This window comes from Lactuca sativa, chromosome 6 (genome assembly GCF_002870075.4).
Source record: "Lactuca sativa cultivar Salinas chromosome 6, Lsat_Salinas_v11, whole genome shotgun sequence".
NCBI classification, from domain to species: Eukaryota; Viridiplantae; Streptophyta; class Magnoliopsida; order Asterales; family Asteraceae; genus Lactuca; species Lactuca sativa.
In genome coordinates this window covers 140,618,715-140,634,491 of record NC_056628.2, presented here as the reverse complement: position 1 = coordinate 140,634,491, position 15,777 = coordinate 140,618,715, and the positions used below count along the sequence as shown (strand labels likewise).

General features: G+C 34.9%; 1 protein-coding gene across 2 annotated transcripts; it reads right to left on the bottom strand.

Moving 5' to 3' along the window:
* Nucleotides 1–11,404: 11,404 nt before the first annotated feature.
* Nucleotides 11,405–13,918, bottom strand: LOC111918087 (protein LOL1). 2 transcript variants are annotated; one of them, XM_052764734.1, is made up of 6 exons: nt 13,777–13,918; nt 13,432–13,611; nt 12,896–13,009; nt 12,054–12,167; nt 11,836–11,945; nt 11,405–11,628 (listed from the first exon to the last, which is right to left on the bottom strand). In XM_052764734.1, exons 2-6 carry the CDS (start codon nt 13,502–13,504, stop codon nt 11,590–11,592), a joined length of 450 nt encoding a protein of 149 aa, XP_052620694.1. In that variant the 5' UTR covers nt 13,505–13,611; nt 13,777–13,918; the 3' UTR covers nt 11,405–11,589. The 2 variants fall into 2 exon arrangements, with proteins under 2 accessions (XP_052620694.1, XP_052620693.1); XM_052764733.1 differs by having other exon boundaries at nt 13,693–13,791.
* Between the last annotated feature and the right edge of the window lie 1,859 nt (nt 13,919–15,777).

Sequence of the window (15,777 nt, the reverse complement as noted above, 5' to 3'; positions counted from 1 at the left end):
TGGTAGAAGGATACTTTTAGTAGGAAACATATGGTTTTCTAGGATGTTCAAAACATTTTCATACTTACAGTTCATATACATACAAATACTTACATACAATTTAAGACACTAAAATTCTTATGATCTCACCAGCTTTAAAGCTGATACTCTCTTTCAAAATAACTTGTATCCTCAGAACACACTTGTATTAAAATTATATTATTAATGCAATGGATGATGTTGTTGCTTGTTTACTACTTTTCATTGTTGTGATACTGTACATGACGTCCTCCGCCCCAGAACGTTTCCGCCGTTCATGGTTTTGGGGTGTGACAGATTGATATCAGAGCATTGTTTATAGTGAATTGAGTATATCAACCCATAAAAGATATACCGACTATAAATACAATGGGATAAAAATACTCTGACCAAGATTTTATACTTTAAATAGTAAAATATTTAATTTAGTATACATGCCTGCATTCATACTAAAATCAGTGTCACTAGGACAGTACAAAAGAATTACAATTGTTGGGCAACACAGGTGGACTTAGAGACATATAGTGAAAACTTGGAAGATATAGCCTGATCAACTATATTATCCGGGGGTTGACTAGCATGTGCCTAAGTGTAGTTGTGTAGTTGCAACAAGTCTAAATCTTACCAACAATACCACAATGAGAACAACAGAACATAAACCTAAAATACTATAGGGGTATTTGGTGTTACTATAGGTACTTTATACTTGAGAACTAAACCGGGATCTTCATTACTAAGTTGATAGTTGCTAAGTGGATACACTAAGGCTATATGTAACTAGGATGTTATAGACTTAGAATCTGTGAAAATTTTGCTTTACCCCTATTCTTTGTGAATTTGGAGTTAAGGTCACTTATTCGAAGGCCTATCCTGTTTCGATTACATATAACAGGTATGAACTTCACAAATAGTGATGTAACTAATGAAGATTTTCTAAATAATTATCTAGATAGTTCGTCTAATAATTATTTTCTTACCCCAATTCTTGCGTAGATAACATGACTAGACTCCATCCCTACGACAACCAGTACCTTCCGAACGAAGTCATTGCTGGTTGGTTTGGACAAGAACCAGAGAATGATCATCCTATCCCTTTGAATGATCACCATGATGAAGACCTTTCGGACGGTGCTAACTCTGAACCCGAAGTTGAGAACCTACCCCATGCAGCTCCCGTTCCAATTCCTAACCCTCGTCCGACTTTTCATGGCCCGACGCCTCCATGGGCGGAATGCTTGGAAACATGGAGCCAAGGACAAGATCAGCCCATGCCATTTAATGGTGACTGAAGCTTTTATGACCTGAGCAATGGGGGCTCAGCAGACAGAATCTTGCCAATCTTGGTCCGTAGAGTGGCCCGAAATGAGATTCAAGGTAGGACAGCCCTACATCAGATCATAGAAGTTGTCACCAATGCGAGAATGCATACCCTCCGCACCATTCGTCTAGAAGATGCTCGTGAGAGATCTGAAACAGACCATGAAGCCTTGCTTCAAGCATTGGCTGAATCATGAGCCGAAGTCATAGAACTCCGCGTATGCCAGAGGGTGTACGAAAGACACCTACTTGATGTGGAACGCCAACTGGATGAATTGAGAGTTCACCAGAGGGATGACCGTCGCCAGTAGTAGATGCCTTACTTTATTTTCCATGTTAAAAAGGAATTGTTTTCTTCTGTCTATGCCCGATGTGGCATTTTCTATGAAACTATCTTGTACTGTAAGTACTTTTGGTTAGGTCTTTATGCTGTCAAGGACTATCTTCTCTGGATATGATGTAAGACCTTTTACAAGGTCATTTTCCCGAACTTTTACGTCATGAATATCAATGATATTGATAGTCGGCTAACTTCTGTTTCATTCTTTATTCAAGTACTCGTATCATGCTTTCATTGGAGTCTATCTGAAACATGCTTTAGTCAAGACATTGGGCTATAGCAATTTAACTCCGGAGACATTTCCAAGTCTCTTTCAGTGGTTGGATCATGTTATTCACCAACCAACGATACCTCATCTTCAACGACAAACGTCTTGAGACCATTCTACAAACTTACTCCCACTCATTACTAGGACTGCATCATAGTGATGTAGGTCAACCCTTCATGAACACACTTCCACTCATTACTAGGACTGCATCATAGGGATGTAGGTCAACCCTTCATGAACACACTTCCACTCAGCATTAGGACTACATCATAAGGATGTAGGTCAAACCTTTGCGAACATACTTCCAATTCGTACTAGGACTGCATCATAGGGATGTAGGTCAAACTTTCGAGAACATACTCTTACTCTTAATTGAGCAATCGAAGTACCTCTAGGGTCAACCAAAATCTCTCACAAAATCCTTATCTTTCGTGTTACATAATCATGTCGTCATCCGGAAACAATCAGCCGAACAACAAAACCCCTGCCTATCCTATGGACGCCGCTACCTTTCAAACCGCAGTTACAGCTGCCGTGACAGCTGTCGTTGCGCACCGTAGCGCTATCAGCGAAAGCAATGCTGATGAAGGGGTTGAAGATTCCGATCGTAGTATCAATCCAGGAAGTCATCAAACAGTAACAATCGCAGGCTCGCAAAGCCGAAAAGCGGAGAACAAGAAACGAAAGCGCCAAGCCTAGAAAGAACGCAAGAAATCCCAAAAGCTGGTCATGCAACAACAACAAGTGGAAACCCCTGCCATCCCCGTACCGAGCAGACCATACGAGGGAAAACTCCCAAAGTGTGATAAGTGTAGTTTCCATCATCATGGGGCTTGCTATGAGATGCAATGTTGCAATTGCCTAAAAATAGGGCACCATGCTCGTAGCTGTGGAGCACCGGCACGACCCATCACTCAAGCCCCTGACATCAGAGTCAACCAGGCTTATGATGGTGGTGTTAAAACTAGACCCTATGAAAGGAAAATTTCAAAGTGGATGAACAAGGAGAACACTCGTGTCCACGCCACTCCTTCTCAAGATTTCAGTTCCATCACCAATGTCGGTGCTGTCCAGATATGTCACAAATGCGGTGAAATTGGACACCTCAAGAAGGATTGTCCTATAACAAAGAACTCCGGCGCAGACGGGAAGATTCTTAGGATCACAGCTGCAGGAGAACCTACTCCAGACCCACGCTAATGTAATTTAGGCGTTTCTTTGTAATAGACTTATAAACCATACAGAACTAGTGCAACCAGAGTCTTATCTTTTGCGGGATCCTGTTGGTATAGGGATGCTCGTGCTGCGTATACTTGTCTTTTGTAGTATACCATGTTCGCAGCAATAGCCTTGTAGTAAGTCTAAAGTATTGTAACTCTGTTCATGGTTGCACGGTTGTGTTTTTTCTGTAACGCCTTATGTTCAAATCTAATGTCTTTAAGTTTCTTTATGATTCCGACATTACCATACGACTAGATTCAATTTGATCCGCACAAAACCAGCTTCATACATACATCTTTTCTCAGTAAACGTTTTTTTAGAGAAGCCGTCATTTCAGAACTCGGAAGTACTCATGCATAGAGTACCTCATATTTCTTATCATTTCTGAAGAAGCCTCAGCAGACCTCCCCGAAGTACCACTAGTACGTCAAGTTCAATCCAAAGATCCAAACGGTTGATCTGTCGCTGAAGAATGTATACATAGGGGTGATATATAATCAAGGTTCTACAGGTTTAGAATTGATGATTCCACTTTAACTTCTTTTTTTCCTCGATGGGATGTGAGCTTAAAGAAGAATCAGTTATTCGACTATCTTTTCAATCTTAATTATATACGACTCGTATACACGAGATTGCGATCGTCGAACCATATATGAATTCTAATATGAACTTCAAGACGGAAACTGCCCAAGACTACGAGTAATCGCATCGTCATGCGAACAAACTTAGAACCCAATATGACTCCTGTAAACAGATCGCCCTACAGTCTAAACACCTACGGAGATACAAGAACAGTCCGGACAACTTAGCGACCTACACAGAAATAGAATTGGAAGACTAGGCTTCTCACCCTGGAGAGCTCCGGTCTTATTCTTCCAGAGGTCGACGGATTGCATCATATGTGCCTCAACTATCAGGGACTCCGTTAAGATTTTCATTAGAAATTGTTATCTCTGCCTCGCATAGATGAATTGGTTGAGCAAACGCAAGGAAAGAAGTACTTTCCGAAATGGACCTAAGATTCGAATATCACCAGTTTGAGTGTTAGGGAAGGATGTCTGGAAGACTACCTTCCGAACTCAATGCGGACACTTCAAGTCCGTAGTGATACCCCTCGGATAGGACCAATACGCCCGTAGCATTCATAAGTTTAATGAATAGGGTATGCCATTCTTACTTGGATCAGTTCGTCATTCTCCTTGTAATGACTTACTTATCTACCCTCGTAGTAAGAAGGAACCCATGAAAACATTACCCTTAGAGAAAATTTTCGTGATGTTCTCACGAGTTTTAGAATTGAAGAGTCAAATTCCGAAGACACAATTTTAGTGATGTGGAAATTCTTGAGTACTCTGTCAATTTATCCAAAACCGTTGGGAATTTGTCGGCACCGAAGACGCCGACATAAATTCGCCAAATTCTAGGTCTTGCAGACCTACTGTCGTAGTCCATTCAGAACTCCTCGCAAATTACAGAAACCCTTACGACTTTGACCCAACAGAGGGTGGCCTTTGACTGAGAAGTTAAGCAAGAAAAATAAACCTGGGAAATTCCAAGTGAGAGACCAATTTCTTTAGGAAAACTCACTCTGGGAATGGCTTAATATGCTTCGCATCGCGTGGAAAGATAAATCCAAGATAGTCAGGACCTCTGAGATTCTTACCAGAATCAGTCCTTTATCTCACAAACTAGACCTACTCCGCGAGTGTAGTAATGTACATTTTACCCTTTGCGTCTCGAACTTGAAACCGTACCTTTCCGTTAGGACTCTCGTAAGTCCACTCGACGAGATCGAGATTAACGAGATCCTCACCTTCGTAGAAGAACCGTAGTGACCCTCGACCGAGAGGTCAAACGGACGAAGCAGCGCCGCCTCCCTTTAGTGAAGGTTCGTTGGGATACCAACCGAGGACCCGAATTCACTTAGGAGCGCAAGAACCAATCGATTAGGAAGTTCCCACCTCATGACTCAATCATTCATACCTACTTCCTTACCTAAATTCTAATTTCGGGACGAAATTCCCTCTAACAGGGGGATGATGTGACAACCCGAAATTTCTTTTATAGACAAACAATATCAAGTCAATAGAAGTTAGAACAGTTGCAGTAAATTTTCAGACTTTTGGAATACGTTTGAGTATTTAAGGATTTACACTTAAAGAGATATCAGGAGAGAGGGTGCACTAGGGTATTGTGCAACTATGTTATTCCAAAACTCGTTGATATTAGATTTCACTGCCTGAATAAAATATTTTCTACCAAAAACCCCAGGAGTATATATATGGTTCTTAGCCATATTTATTCATTTGTTCCATTTCCAACTAGAGAAAAGCCAAATTCTCTCTCAAGGATCTTCAGACTTTTGCCCCAAAACGTAAGTACTTCTATCTACGTGTGTTATAGAGCTTGATATGTGTCTAATACACTAGAAATCATAAGCAATCCACAAGATCAAAGAGTTTACGGCCCAAGAACATCTTGGACCGTAAACCCTTCTTTAAGGGACAAAGAGTGCCCTAGTCCCTTCCTCTTGCAATGAAACTAGCCTAGACTCGTATCCTAATGCATGTAGGACTAGAAAACACCCCAAGAACACCAAGAGTAAGGTGTTCACGGCCCAATAAGTTCTTGGACCGTGAACTCCAAACAAAAGGGCCAAAGTGTGCTTTAAATTCTCCATAAGCCTTGGACACTAGCCTAGATTCATTCCTAGTTAAATTAGTGACTTGAAAACACCAAAAACACCCTTTCCATGGGAGATTACGGCCGTAATCTCCAAGGGGTTTGGTTCTAGGGCCGTGAACTCGTCAAAGGAGTTAAAGAGTGCCCTAATCTCTTCCAAAGACTTTGCCATTAAGTAGAAATGCTTCTTAGGGTCTTGTAAAGCCTCAAAACAACAAGTGGTCAAGTAAGTAGGAGCTTACGGCCGTAAACCCATGAGTTTACGACCGTAAACTCCTTTGTTGATGACCTTAGGGCCGGGAACTCCATTAGAGAGTTTTCTTTGAACCCTACACACACTAGCCTTTCCTTACAACACTTAGATGCAATCCTTGAGGCTTATAACACTTGTTAAAGGTGTTTAACATGTCCTAGGGTGTCTTGACTTTGTTTATTAGTTGCTTAAAGACTAATTTGATACATATATGTGATATTATATGTTAACTAGGATCATAGAGTGTGTTCAAGACTTCACTTGACACCTAGCAATCTTACATCTTCAGTTCATCCGTACCACTCACTACAGGTGAGTTCATACCCCTTAATCAATGTTTTAAAGGTTTTTAAATGCTTTGGGGGGGGGGGGGGATACAAGTAGAATCATGCTAGTTATTATATCAATCACATGTGATTAATAAGCAGCATTCAAATGATTTACTACTCATTAGCCGTTTTACCAAAACAGTTTTCTTCAAATGATTTTCATAAACGTTTTATATGTTTAAAACTCCTTATTAAACTGTTCATTATACACTGTATGTTTCATTTCAGACTCATTTACAATTGTGTTTCAAACAAATGTTTCTTTATACTTAAACTGTTTTATCAAACACAGGCTTTCAACCCGTTTTATAGATTGACATCAAGTCGATCTTTTCTTAGATAGTAATCATGTTCAAAGGTTTTACAAAACTTATTTTATGAGTTTATATTGTCAATTGCATGCCTATGTATGTATAGTTACATAAACAATGTTTAAAAGACTTAAGAAGGCTAGCCGCTCTATTTCCTTTTCCCCGTTGGGATGTGGTCTGGTGAGGTACCGAGTATCCGTTCGAAGGTCGTTTAAATATTATTTATGTATCATGTGTACATATATAGTCATAAAGGTTCTTCCAGACAGTTCAATACCCTTGGGTAGCAAGGGTATGCTTCCATGTTCATACGTACCAGTTATATTACTAGTAAGCTACCATATGGGTAGTTTAGGAAGATACTATTACGTTTACTAGAATGCGGAATCATACCACGAGTCAGTTCATTCATGAGTATATACATGCTAGATAGAGAGAGAACACACGTTTTAGCTAGCACACGCAGAACATTACAGTACATTACTATACTATTACATAGATATGTTTACATGATTACGTTTACATGATTACACTTACATGAGTACGTTTACATGAGTGCGTTTACATAGATACGTTTACATGAGTGCGTTTACATATACGATAATAGGACAGACATCACTAGGTGCTATAGCATGGAACGATTTCAGGATCTAACTATACCAATGAATCACAACGCATTGTGATAGTTATATTGGGTATACATGATCATAGTAATGTGGATGTTCACGGCTTGCAAATATGCAGGGGTCGTGTATGGGTCCCAAAATCTCCTTGACACGGGAGCGTCTAGCCTGGGATCTAGCCATCACATTATGCCTTATCTCTCAAATAAGGCAATATTAGTACAGAAGTAGTCACTTATTTCAAATACTACAGTACTTACTAGATTCAATAGATTTAAGGTAGTTAGTACGGTTGTAGTTTTGATACTACACCAAAGTACTATTTGCTTTTCCCATTACATTCACTTCGTGAACATTCACACGATGCACGGTAATGTAGAAGCTATATTTTGGATAATGATAGTCAGATTTGGGAACATACACACTCTTACAAGAGACACGCACACACAGATACTAGATGCCTTGGTTGAAGGATACTTTTAGTAGGAAACATATGGTTTTCTAGGATGTTCAAAACGTTTTCATACTTACAGTTCATATACATACAAATACTTACATACAATTTAAGACACTAAAATTCTTATGATCTCACCAGCTTTAAAGCTGATACTCTCTTTCAAAATAACTTGTATCCTCAGGTCAACAGTAGACAGGTACCGATGCAAGGTTTAGAGAAGATGGTGCTCGTTCAAGACTCATCTTTCATTTTGATTTATACTTTATTGTTTATCATAATTTGTCAGAACACACTTGTATTAAAATTATATTATTAATGCAATGGATGATGTTGTTGTTTTTTTACTACTTTTCATTGTTGTGATACTGTACATGACGTCCTCCGCCCCAGAACGTTTCCGCCGTTCATGGTTTTGGGGTGTGACAAAAGGTGTTTCTAGTAATATATTTTGTGGGAGCCACTTCAAAGCGAGGTCAATGCACCGCACTTCTAACTAGCTGGCTCCACAACTCTCTGCGTTCCCACCAATCCAGTTTAACATAAACAGGCAATGCTCATTGATATAGATAGATATTCATTTCGTCTGTGAAAAAGCACGCCAGGTTTTTCATGTTCGTTCTAGTTTACCGTTTGTTAACAACTTCACCTCGAACTCTCAATATTTCTATTCACACAATTTCGGTTGAGTTTGAACGTTCGTCATTAAGCTCCCGATCAAAGTGTGAGTCGCACACAGTGGCGGATGCTTTAAGAGGCCAGGGGAGGCCATGGCCCCTGCGCTTTTTTGCCTACTAAAGAGTAATATCCATTACAAGCTTAAAAATAGAAATATATCTTGCCAAAGAATAAGGTTTATTGGAGCAATCAACTCGTATCTCCTTTTCTTATAGTATAACAATAGATAAATTTTTGAGAGACGGTGAGAGGATACTTAATAATCTAAAACCTAAATTCAAAATTGTACAAATTCTATCGAAATATCAAACAATTTAAACCCCTATCTAAACTATGAAAAAACCCACAACACCTGTTTTATCTCAACTTTAGAAAGCCCACAAAAACTGAAAAAATAAAGCTATAAAGTAAAATTAAGAAACCTTATTCACACCTCTCCGATTGCCCATAGTTGCCTTATGAATGGTTCAAGTTATTGTCTGCAACCCTTGCTCCCCATTGCCTATGTGTTTAACCGACCTTGCATCCCACTTATCTCGTCTTTGAGGTATCGTCATCACTGTACGCACATTCCACGCTATTTCTAGCTATGTTAATGGCTTTCTATTCGACTGTGTTTTTTTATTAAGTGAATAGGATAGGATATATGAAAAGCTTTATTTATTTATTTATTTATTTATTTTTACCTATTGTAAGTGTTGTGAGCAGAAGCCAAAAGCTTCTGGTTTTTGTCCTGATTGCTTTTCTTCTTTGCTGTAATGTCATGTGATTTATGAATATTCAAATTATCAAAACACTTCTGATTAATGCCTCTTTTATAGTTGTATTTATATAATCAAAATATGATTTATTTGTAAATTTTATTTGGTTTTTTTTTTCTGTTACTTTTCATTAGTATTTACAAATCCTAATACTATAATTTATTAGGATTGTTAATTTCACATGTTTTTTTGGACTCTTGATTCTATAGGATCGTTTTAGTTTATGAGGTAATTGCTTGCTTTAGAATTGTTAATTTTATGTGTAACATTTTATGCATGTGTAATTTGTGTTGTACAAAAAAAAACTTTGGTTTTTCAAACCAAAGGAATGAAACAAACATAAAAACTAGTGAACAAATATAAAGATAGTCTTTTTCCTTATTTTCAATAAGTTTGAATTGTTAATTCTATATGTATCATTAAAATTATTAATTATAAAATAGTTTGTAAAACTACTTAAATTATTTTCAAAATCATAACTAGATAAAACATACAAGGTAGATTTGAAATAAAACCAAACTAGTTTTGTATTTCATTAAGATATCTCTCGGCCCCCTTAGTTTTACTTTTCGTGTTCCGCCCCTGGTCGCACATGTTGTTAATTAAGGTGTATTTAATGTAGGCTTGCCTATATGTATATATATTCTAGTTAGATCCATTTAAGTATTTATCAATGTTTTAAAAAACGGTTCGAACCGACCGGTCAAACCGATTTGACCGGGAACCGAAAAATAAAGCGGTTTAACTAGCACCAACTTTATATCTATTTTTGGATTAGAACAAACCGGCTAGTTAAAAAAAAAAAAAAACTAGTTCAACTGATTAAACTGAATAAAAACACATTGAAAATAAGCATTTTGTATAACAAACTTTAGTGGTATTTTCATATTTGTTTAGATATCTTTTAAATTAAATAAAAACACATGTAAATATTATGAAGCTTTTTGATGCATTTGTATTCATTTAAATTTATATTTTGTTTCAGTATTTTAATTTATTTTCCTTTTGGTGCATGTGTGTGGTGGTGTATGTGTGAATGTGTGTGAAAATAAGAAAAACATGAAAATGATTGCTAGAAAACTGTTTTATCTGGCATGGAACAAGAAATAGTTTATGTTCAATTAAAAAACTTGTTTTTAAAACATTAGTATTTATGCAAGTTCAATGCAATAAATTATTCATATGAAAATAAACGTTCTTCACTCTAACATTGAAAAAAAAATACCGACACTGGTTAGACTTTTTTTTCCTGGCTAGCGGAATCATATTCAAATTATAGATGCTATTATTTATGTTGTTTTCATCATCATAAATTCGTTATCCAGACTTTTTTTAGGATAGAAGACTTATTCTGTGGTTATCTGTTTATTCGCGAATAGTTGATACTAATCGTATATGTTACATATAATGAGGCAAACAATTTCACATAACACCTAGAAAACATGCATCTAGAGTACTTAAAATTGTTGTCGATTGGTCTGTTACTTTTGTTTATCTTCTTCTTATTATTAGGAAAACAGATTATTTGGTGAGTTTACATAGGAAACATATTGTTTAAATAATAAATCGTTTGTATCAAGAGGGGTAATATTCCTACTTCATGCATTTTATCATTACGTGAAAAAAGTAAACTTTATTCTAAAAAAGGAAAGGTCCCATGATTCACGATGCTTTGATTCAACACTTCACTGGATGCTTATGTGTTTCTGTCTGAAGAGTCATTTTCTACTTTACAGGATTCTACTTTAATGTAAACCATATATTTTTCAAATATGAATCCTTTCAAGTTTGAAGTTTGAAACATTGACCAAATCAGAAATTGAGTTTAATTTGATAACCTTTTATACTTTTTGATGTTGTTTAAAAATCCAAATATTATATTGATGAAAAAATCAAATTTTGTTTTAGGGACTCAAGCTTTATATATATAAATTTATATTTATCATCAAATACAAATTATATATGATGAATAATTATGTTGAATACAAAGATAGACACAAAAGAGAACTCGAGAAAGATCGCTACGAATAGTGTAGAAGCTTTAAAAGAAATATGAAGACAAAAAAATACGAATATAATTTTTTTTTAGTTGCATGACGTTTTCAACTTAAAAAAAAAAACAAAAATATTCAGAAAAGATAAGACAAAATCACCCAATCCATCTTCTTACCATTTTATTTGTGGTTTGGAATCAATATACATTTAGATATATATACAAATGCTTTCAAGTTAATTTATTAAACATTAACAATAAAACAACGGTTATTAATAATAACGTTAATCTCTCGTACGAGAAATTTTGTAACTCTATAGGTGTAACGTCATAGCAAAGTTTTAGGTGACGAGCTTCTGATCTACAGTGCTTGTTGAAGCCTGTGTTCATGACAACGGTAGATCATGAGAAACCGTACTTTATTGTTTGGTTAATATTGATGTTGTAGTATCAACAACCTCAATATTAACAAAGACAAGTTGCAAAATTAAATGGTAACAACATATTACATTATTGTTCATTTAAGCTTGCAACTTCAACTGCGTTAAATATTGTTAAGAAAGAGAAAAGTTAGGATTCCTGCTTACCCCAATAGATGTAATGAATTGGCAAACCGCACATTTCACGGATCGTGCACCATACGGGTACATCAATAGCATCTTACAATTCCCGCAATTGACATGTGCTACTTGATTTCCTGAAATGTTGTTAACCATTTTTTAAACGTTTTAAGAACTTCTTTTACTGACTGTTAAGTGTGTGTGGTGGTGGTTGGGGGGGGGGGGGGGGGGGGTTGTAGTGGTACCTTCTAACGCCAAATTAATGGTGTGACAACACGAACATTGTACACTTGCGGCCCCACGAATGTACATGAGTAAAGTGTGGCAACCTCCGCATACCAATTGTGCCATTTCGGTACCTAGGTATGTTTAGGGATTAACTTAGTATAAAAAGACAAACCTAGATAACAAAAATGTTGGGTATCATCGTGTCGATATGAATTTTCGAATTTTATACATTTTCTATCTAGTTTTCATTGTACATTTAATGTATTAAGTTCATGTCTAGACATCATACTTCTTGTTTTGAGGACATTGTGATTTATGTTCCCCGTGTTGGTCGTGGGACTGGTTGGTGAAGGCACCACGGTTCCGTATACATTTTTAAAATGCCAAAAGTGAATCACATGACCAATATAGAGAGATAAATTGCAGGGTCTCAAGATAAAAAAAAATGTGTTGTATATCCATATTCATCATCCCTAGTAGTGACAAATATTGTAAATTTGTCATAATGCATATATAGAAGACATAACCTTGTACTAAGGGAAGTCTATTGAAGAACAATAAAAAGTTTAAATTAAGTGGCTAACAAACTACTTAACATGTTCAAAACCACCATTATTGGTTTTTTAAAAATACTTTTAAAATGTAAGCAATTGAAACGTTTTGTTAACGAAATACCTTATTTGAACGGTATTTTATGAACAAAAAGATGTTCAAGTAGAATACTTTCTTATAATATCCTTTAAAAAATTGTGTTTTGTAAAAAAAAATAAGTAGTTAGTTATTCATATATAACATTAACCAGATAAAGAATTCATTTATTAAAAAATATACAGAAAACTTCCAAATTTTTTATACATACCAGGAAGAGGAACAGCAGTGACAGAATTGCAAACAGCACAACAAACCGAAGTTGCTCCGATTGGATAAAGCAAAAGATTTCGACATCCAGAACACACAAGTTGACTTTCAGAACCTGTTCATAAAAAAGCAATGTGTTCTTTTCAGATTCAACCAAAATTGATTTCAGTTGTTACAAAATCCATACAACTTTTTTCTAGTTTTGAAAAAAGAAAACCCATATATACATTAATATGAAATAAAGTTTCCCAACTGAGAAAATTTTATTTACAAAGCTTGAGTTTTCAAGATCAAAACTTGACTCGTGTTTGATTTATCTAATTACATAAAAAGAAGTGAGTTATAAAAGCTTTTCTTGAACCAGAAATGTAGAATCTTTTTACAAAAGCTTTTCTTGAACTAGTCAACTATATATACATCAAGAACAATGAATTTTTTTGGCAAGATTAAAACTTGTTGATATTTTTATCTCCTTGAAAATCAATAAAAAGAAGTGAGTTAATTATAAAAATCAAGATGAAAATAAAGCTATCGTACCAGTTGCAGGTGGTGTAAAGGGTACATGAGGAGTTGGATATGGAGCTAAAGGAACTGGCATTGTGAATCTCATAAATAAAAGTCGAACTCAAATTTCTACTTCAAGTTCTCAATAGTCAAAGATTACTACTTTGGAAACATGGAGTCCAACCTTTTCACTTCCATATTCTCAACATCTACCTGTGAAATTCAAGAAACAAAGCATGGAGATTGTAAAGTGTTATAATAATGCATAAAGTAGTGAAAATTTGAAACACCCACATGAAGATTTGTGTTTAAGAAGCCATTGTATCTTTATGATATGAAATGGACTTCAATTATTCGTGGAGTAGGGTAAGCACATACCTTTGGTAGTTTTTGAGGGGGCATCACCTTCGTTAGGCTATCAACTTGCATTTCATTCCCACGCGTCGACTTCCAATTAGGTACAAAAAATGATTTAACTTTTAAATCAATTATTTTTTATTTAAATTATCCAGAAATTAATGTTTTATTTAGTTTAACATAAAAGAATTACAATATGCTATAATTGATGTTTCCCTTGATATGTGTTTTATACAACAAAGACATTCCAAAGCCACACGTTCTTCTTAAGCCAACATTGAGTGGGTACTTTTTGTCCACGTAGTATTACAATGAAATTTGCCAACACACACCTCTTTTTTTTTGTGAAAAATGCACAATTGGTCCCTAACATTTGGGATATAAATAATTAAATACCATACTTGTGCAATTTCTTTTTGAAGAGCATGATACTAAAGTTGAAGTCTGTATGGTATGATTCGAACTTTGGTCGACTGTATATTTATACATTTAATATGAAAATGCTAACACCACTTGTTGACTGACATCAACTAAATTGTTATGTCTCATATATATTTTTTAAATGATAAATCTTCAACACAAGTTTTTAGTAGTTTACAAGAAGATTTATATATACTTCCTGTAATTTCCGATTAGCTCCGAGTTTTTGCTTATCAATTATATCTCAAAGTATTCTATCATATGTCAATTAACAATTTAAAAATGGATTTTGATAAAAACATTGGTCTTGTTGCTCTTTATGTTTTCATGGCCCAACATTCGATATGTAACACGTAGTGATATTAAAATCATTGATGTATTGTGAATGAATTTTACTAAAATAAGTCAGAAGTTTTGACCTTGCGACTATTCTTTAATTTGTAGTTAATTGACTTATTGTGAATGAACTTTTCTAAAATAAGTAAGAAGTTTTGACCTTGGGACTATTCTTTTGTAGTTATTTAACTTATAGTGACATTCAAATTGTAATAATGATATAGTTTCCCCAAAGTTTAGGGTGTAATGTGCAATTTGGAATCGAAATTTACCCTTTGACTCAATGAAAAAAAGTCGTTGCCCCATATTAGGGAAGTTTACTTTTGTCTTATTATAAGAAAAACCTTGGCCACAAATTTATTTGCTATTTTGGTAAATTTTACAAAACTTTTTTTTAACAGGCGGACTTTTGACGGGGCAGTTGGGGATTGTTTGTTACTTTATGTGGTGGTATTAAAATAGAGTTTAGAAAAAATTGTTTGTTAAACTCACATTGTGCTAATAAGTTTTTTCATATGTTCTAATAACTTGTGTATCAAAATTTTATTTAGTTTGATGATATACTATCAAATATAAAGATTATTATGACGATATGATTTTTAAAAATGTTTATATAAAATAATCAAACATAATATTTGATAAATAACAATAAATAAATTGTTAATTTAACGAACAACATTTTCATTTTGTTAAATTTTGGAAGATGTAGATTATTTTTTTGGTTAGCTTCAATAAATTTGGTTATTTTAATGATTAACTTTATAATTTATTAGTATTTAGTTATAAACATAGTAACACTAAAAATATTTATATGAAATTTACCAAATGGTTTTGAAATTATGTAAAATATACTTGAATTGTTTATAATATCCTTCATAATATTATTATAATAAGAAACATGTTGAAAAAAATAAAACAAACTATGTTGAGTAATATAATTTAAAGTAATATGAGAAGAAGTTTGAATACGAGGGTCCAGTGTTGTGTTGCGTGCGCATAACACACACAACAATTTTTATATCAAAAGTCTTGTAAAAAACAAACAAATGTGAAAGAACAAGTGTTGCACATGTGTTGCGCACCGCAACTAGAAGTAGTCAAAATTGATTTTTCTTAAAAATTAAAGAAACAACCCTAAATGATATAAGGGCATGATTATGAGTAAGAGTGATAAAAGACCTTTTTTTACTTTATAAACAATCATAATAAAAAGGGTTCAAAGAAATGAACATAGAGCATGCCAGAGAGATAGATAAGGAGAGGATT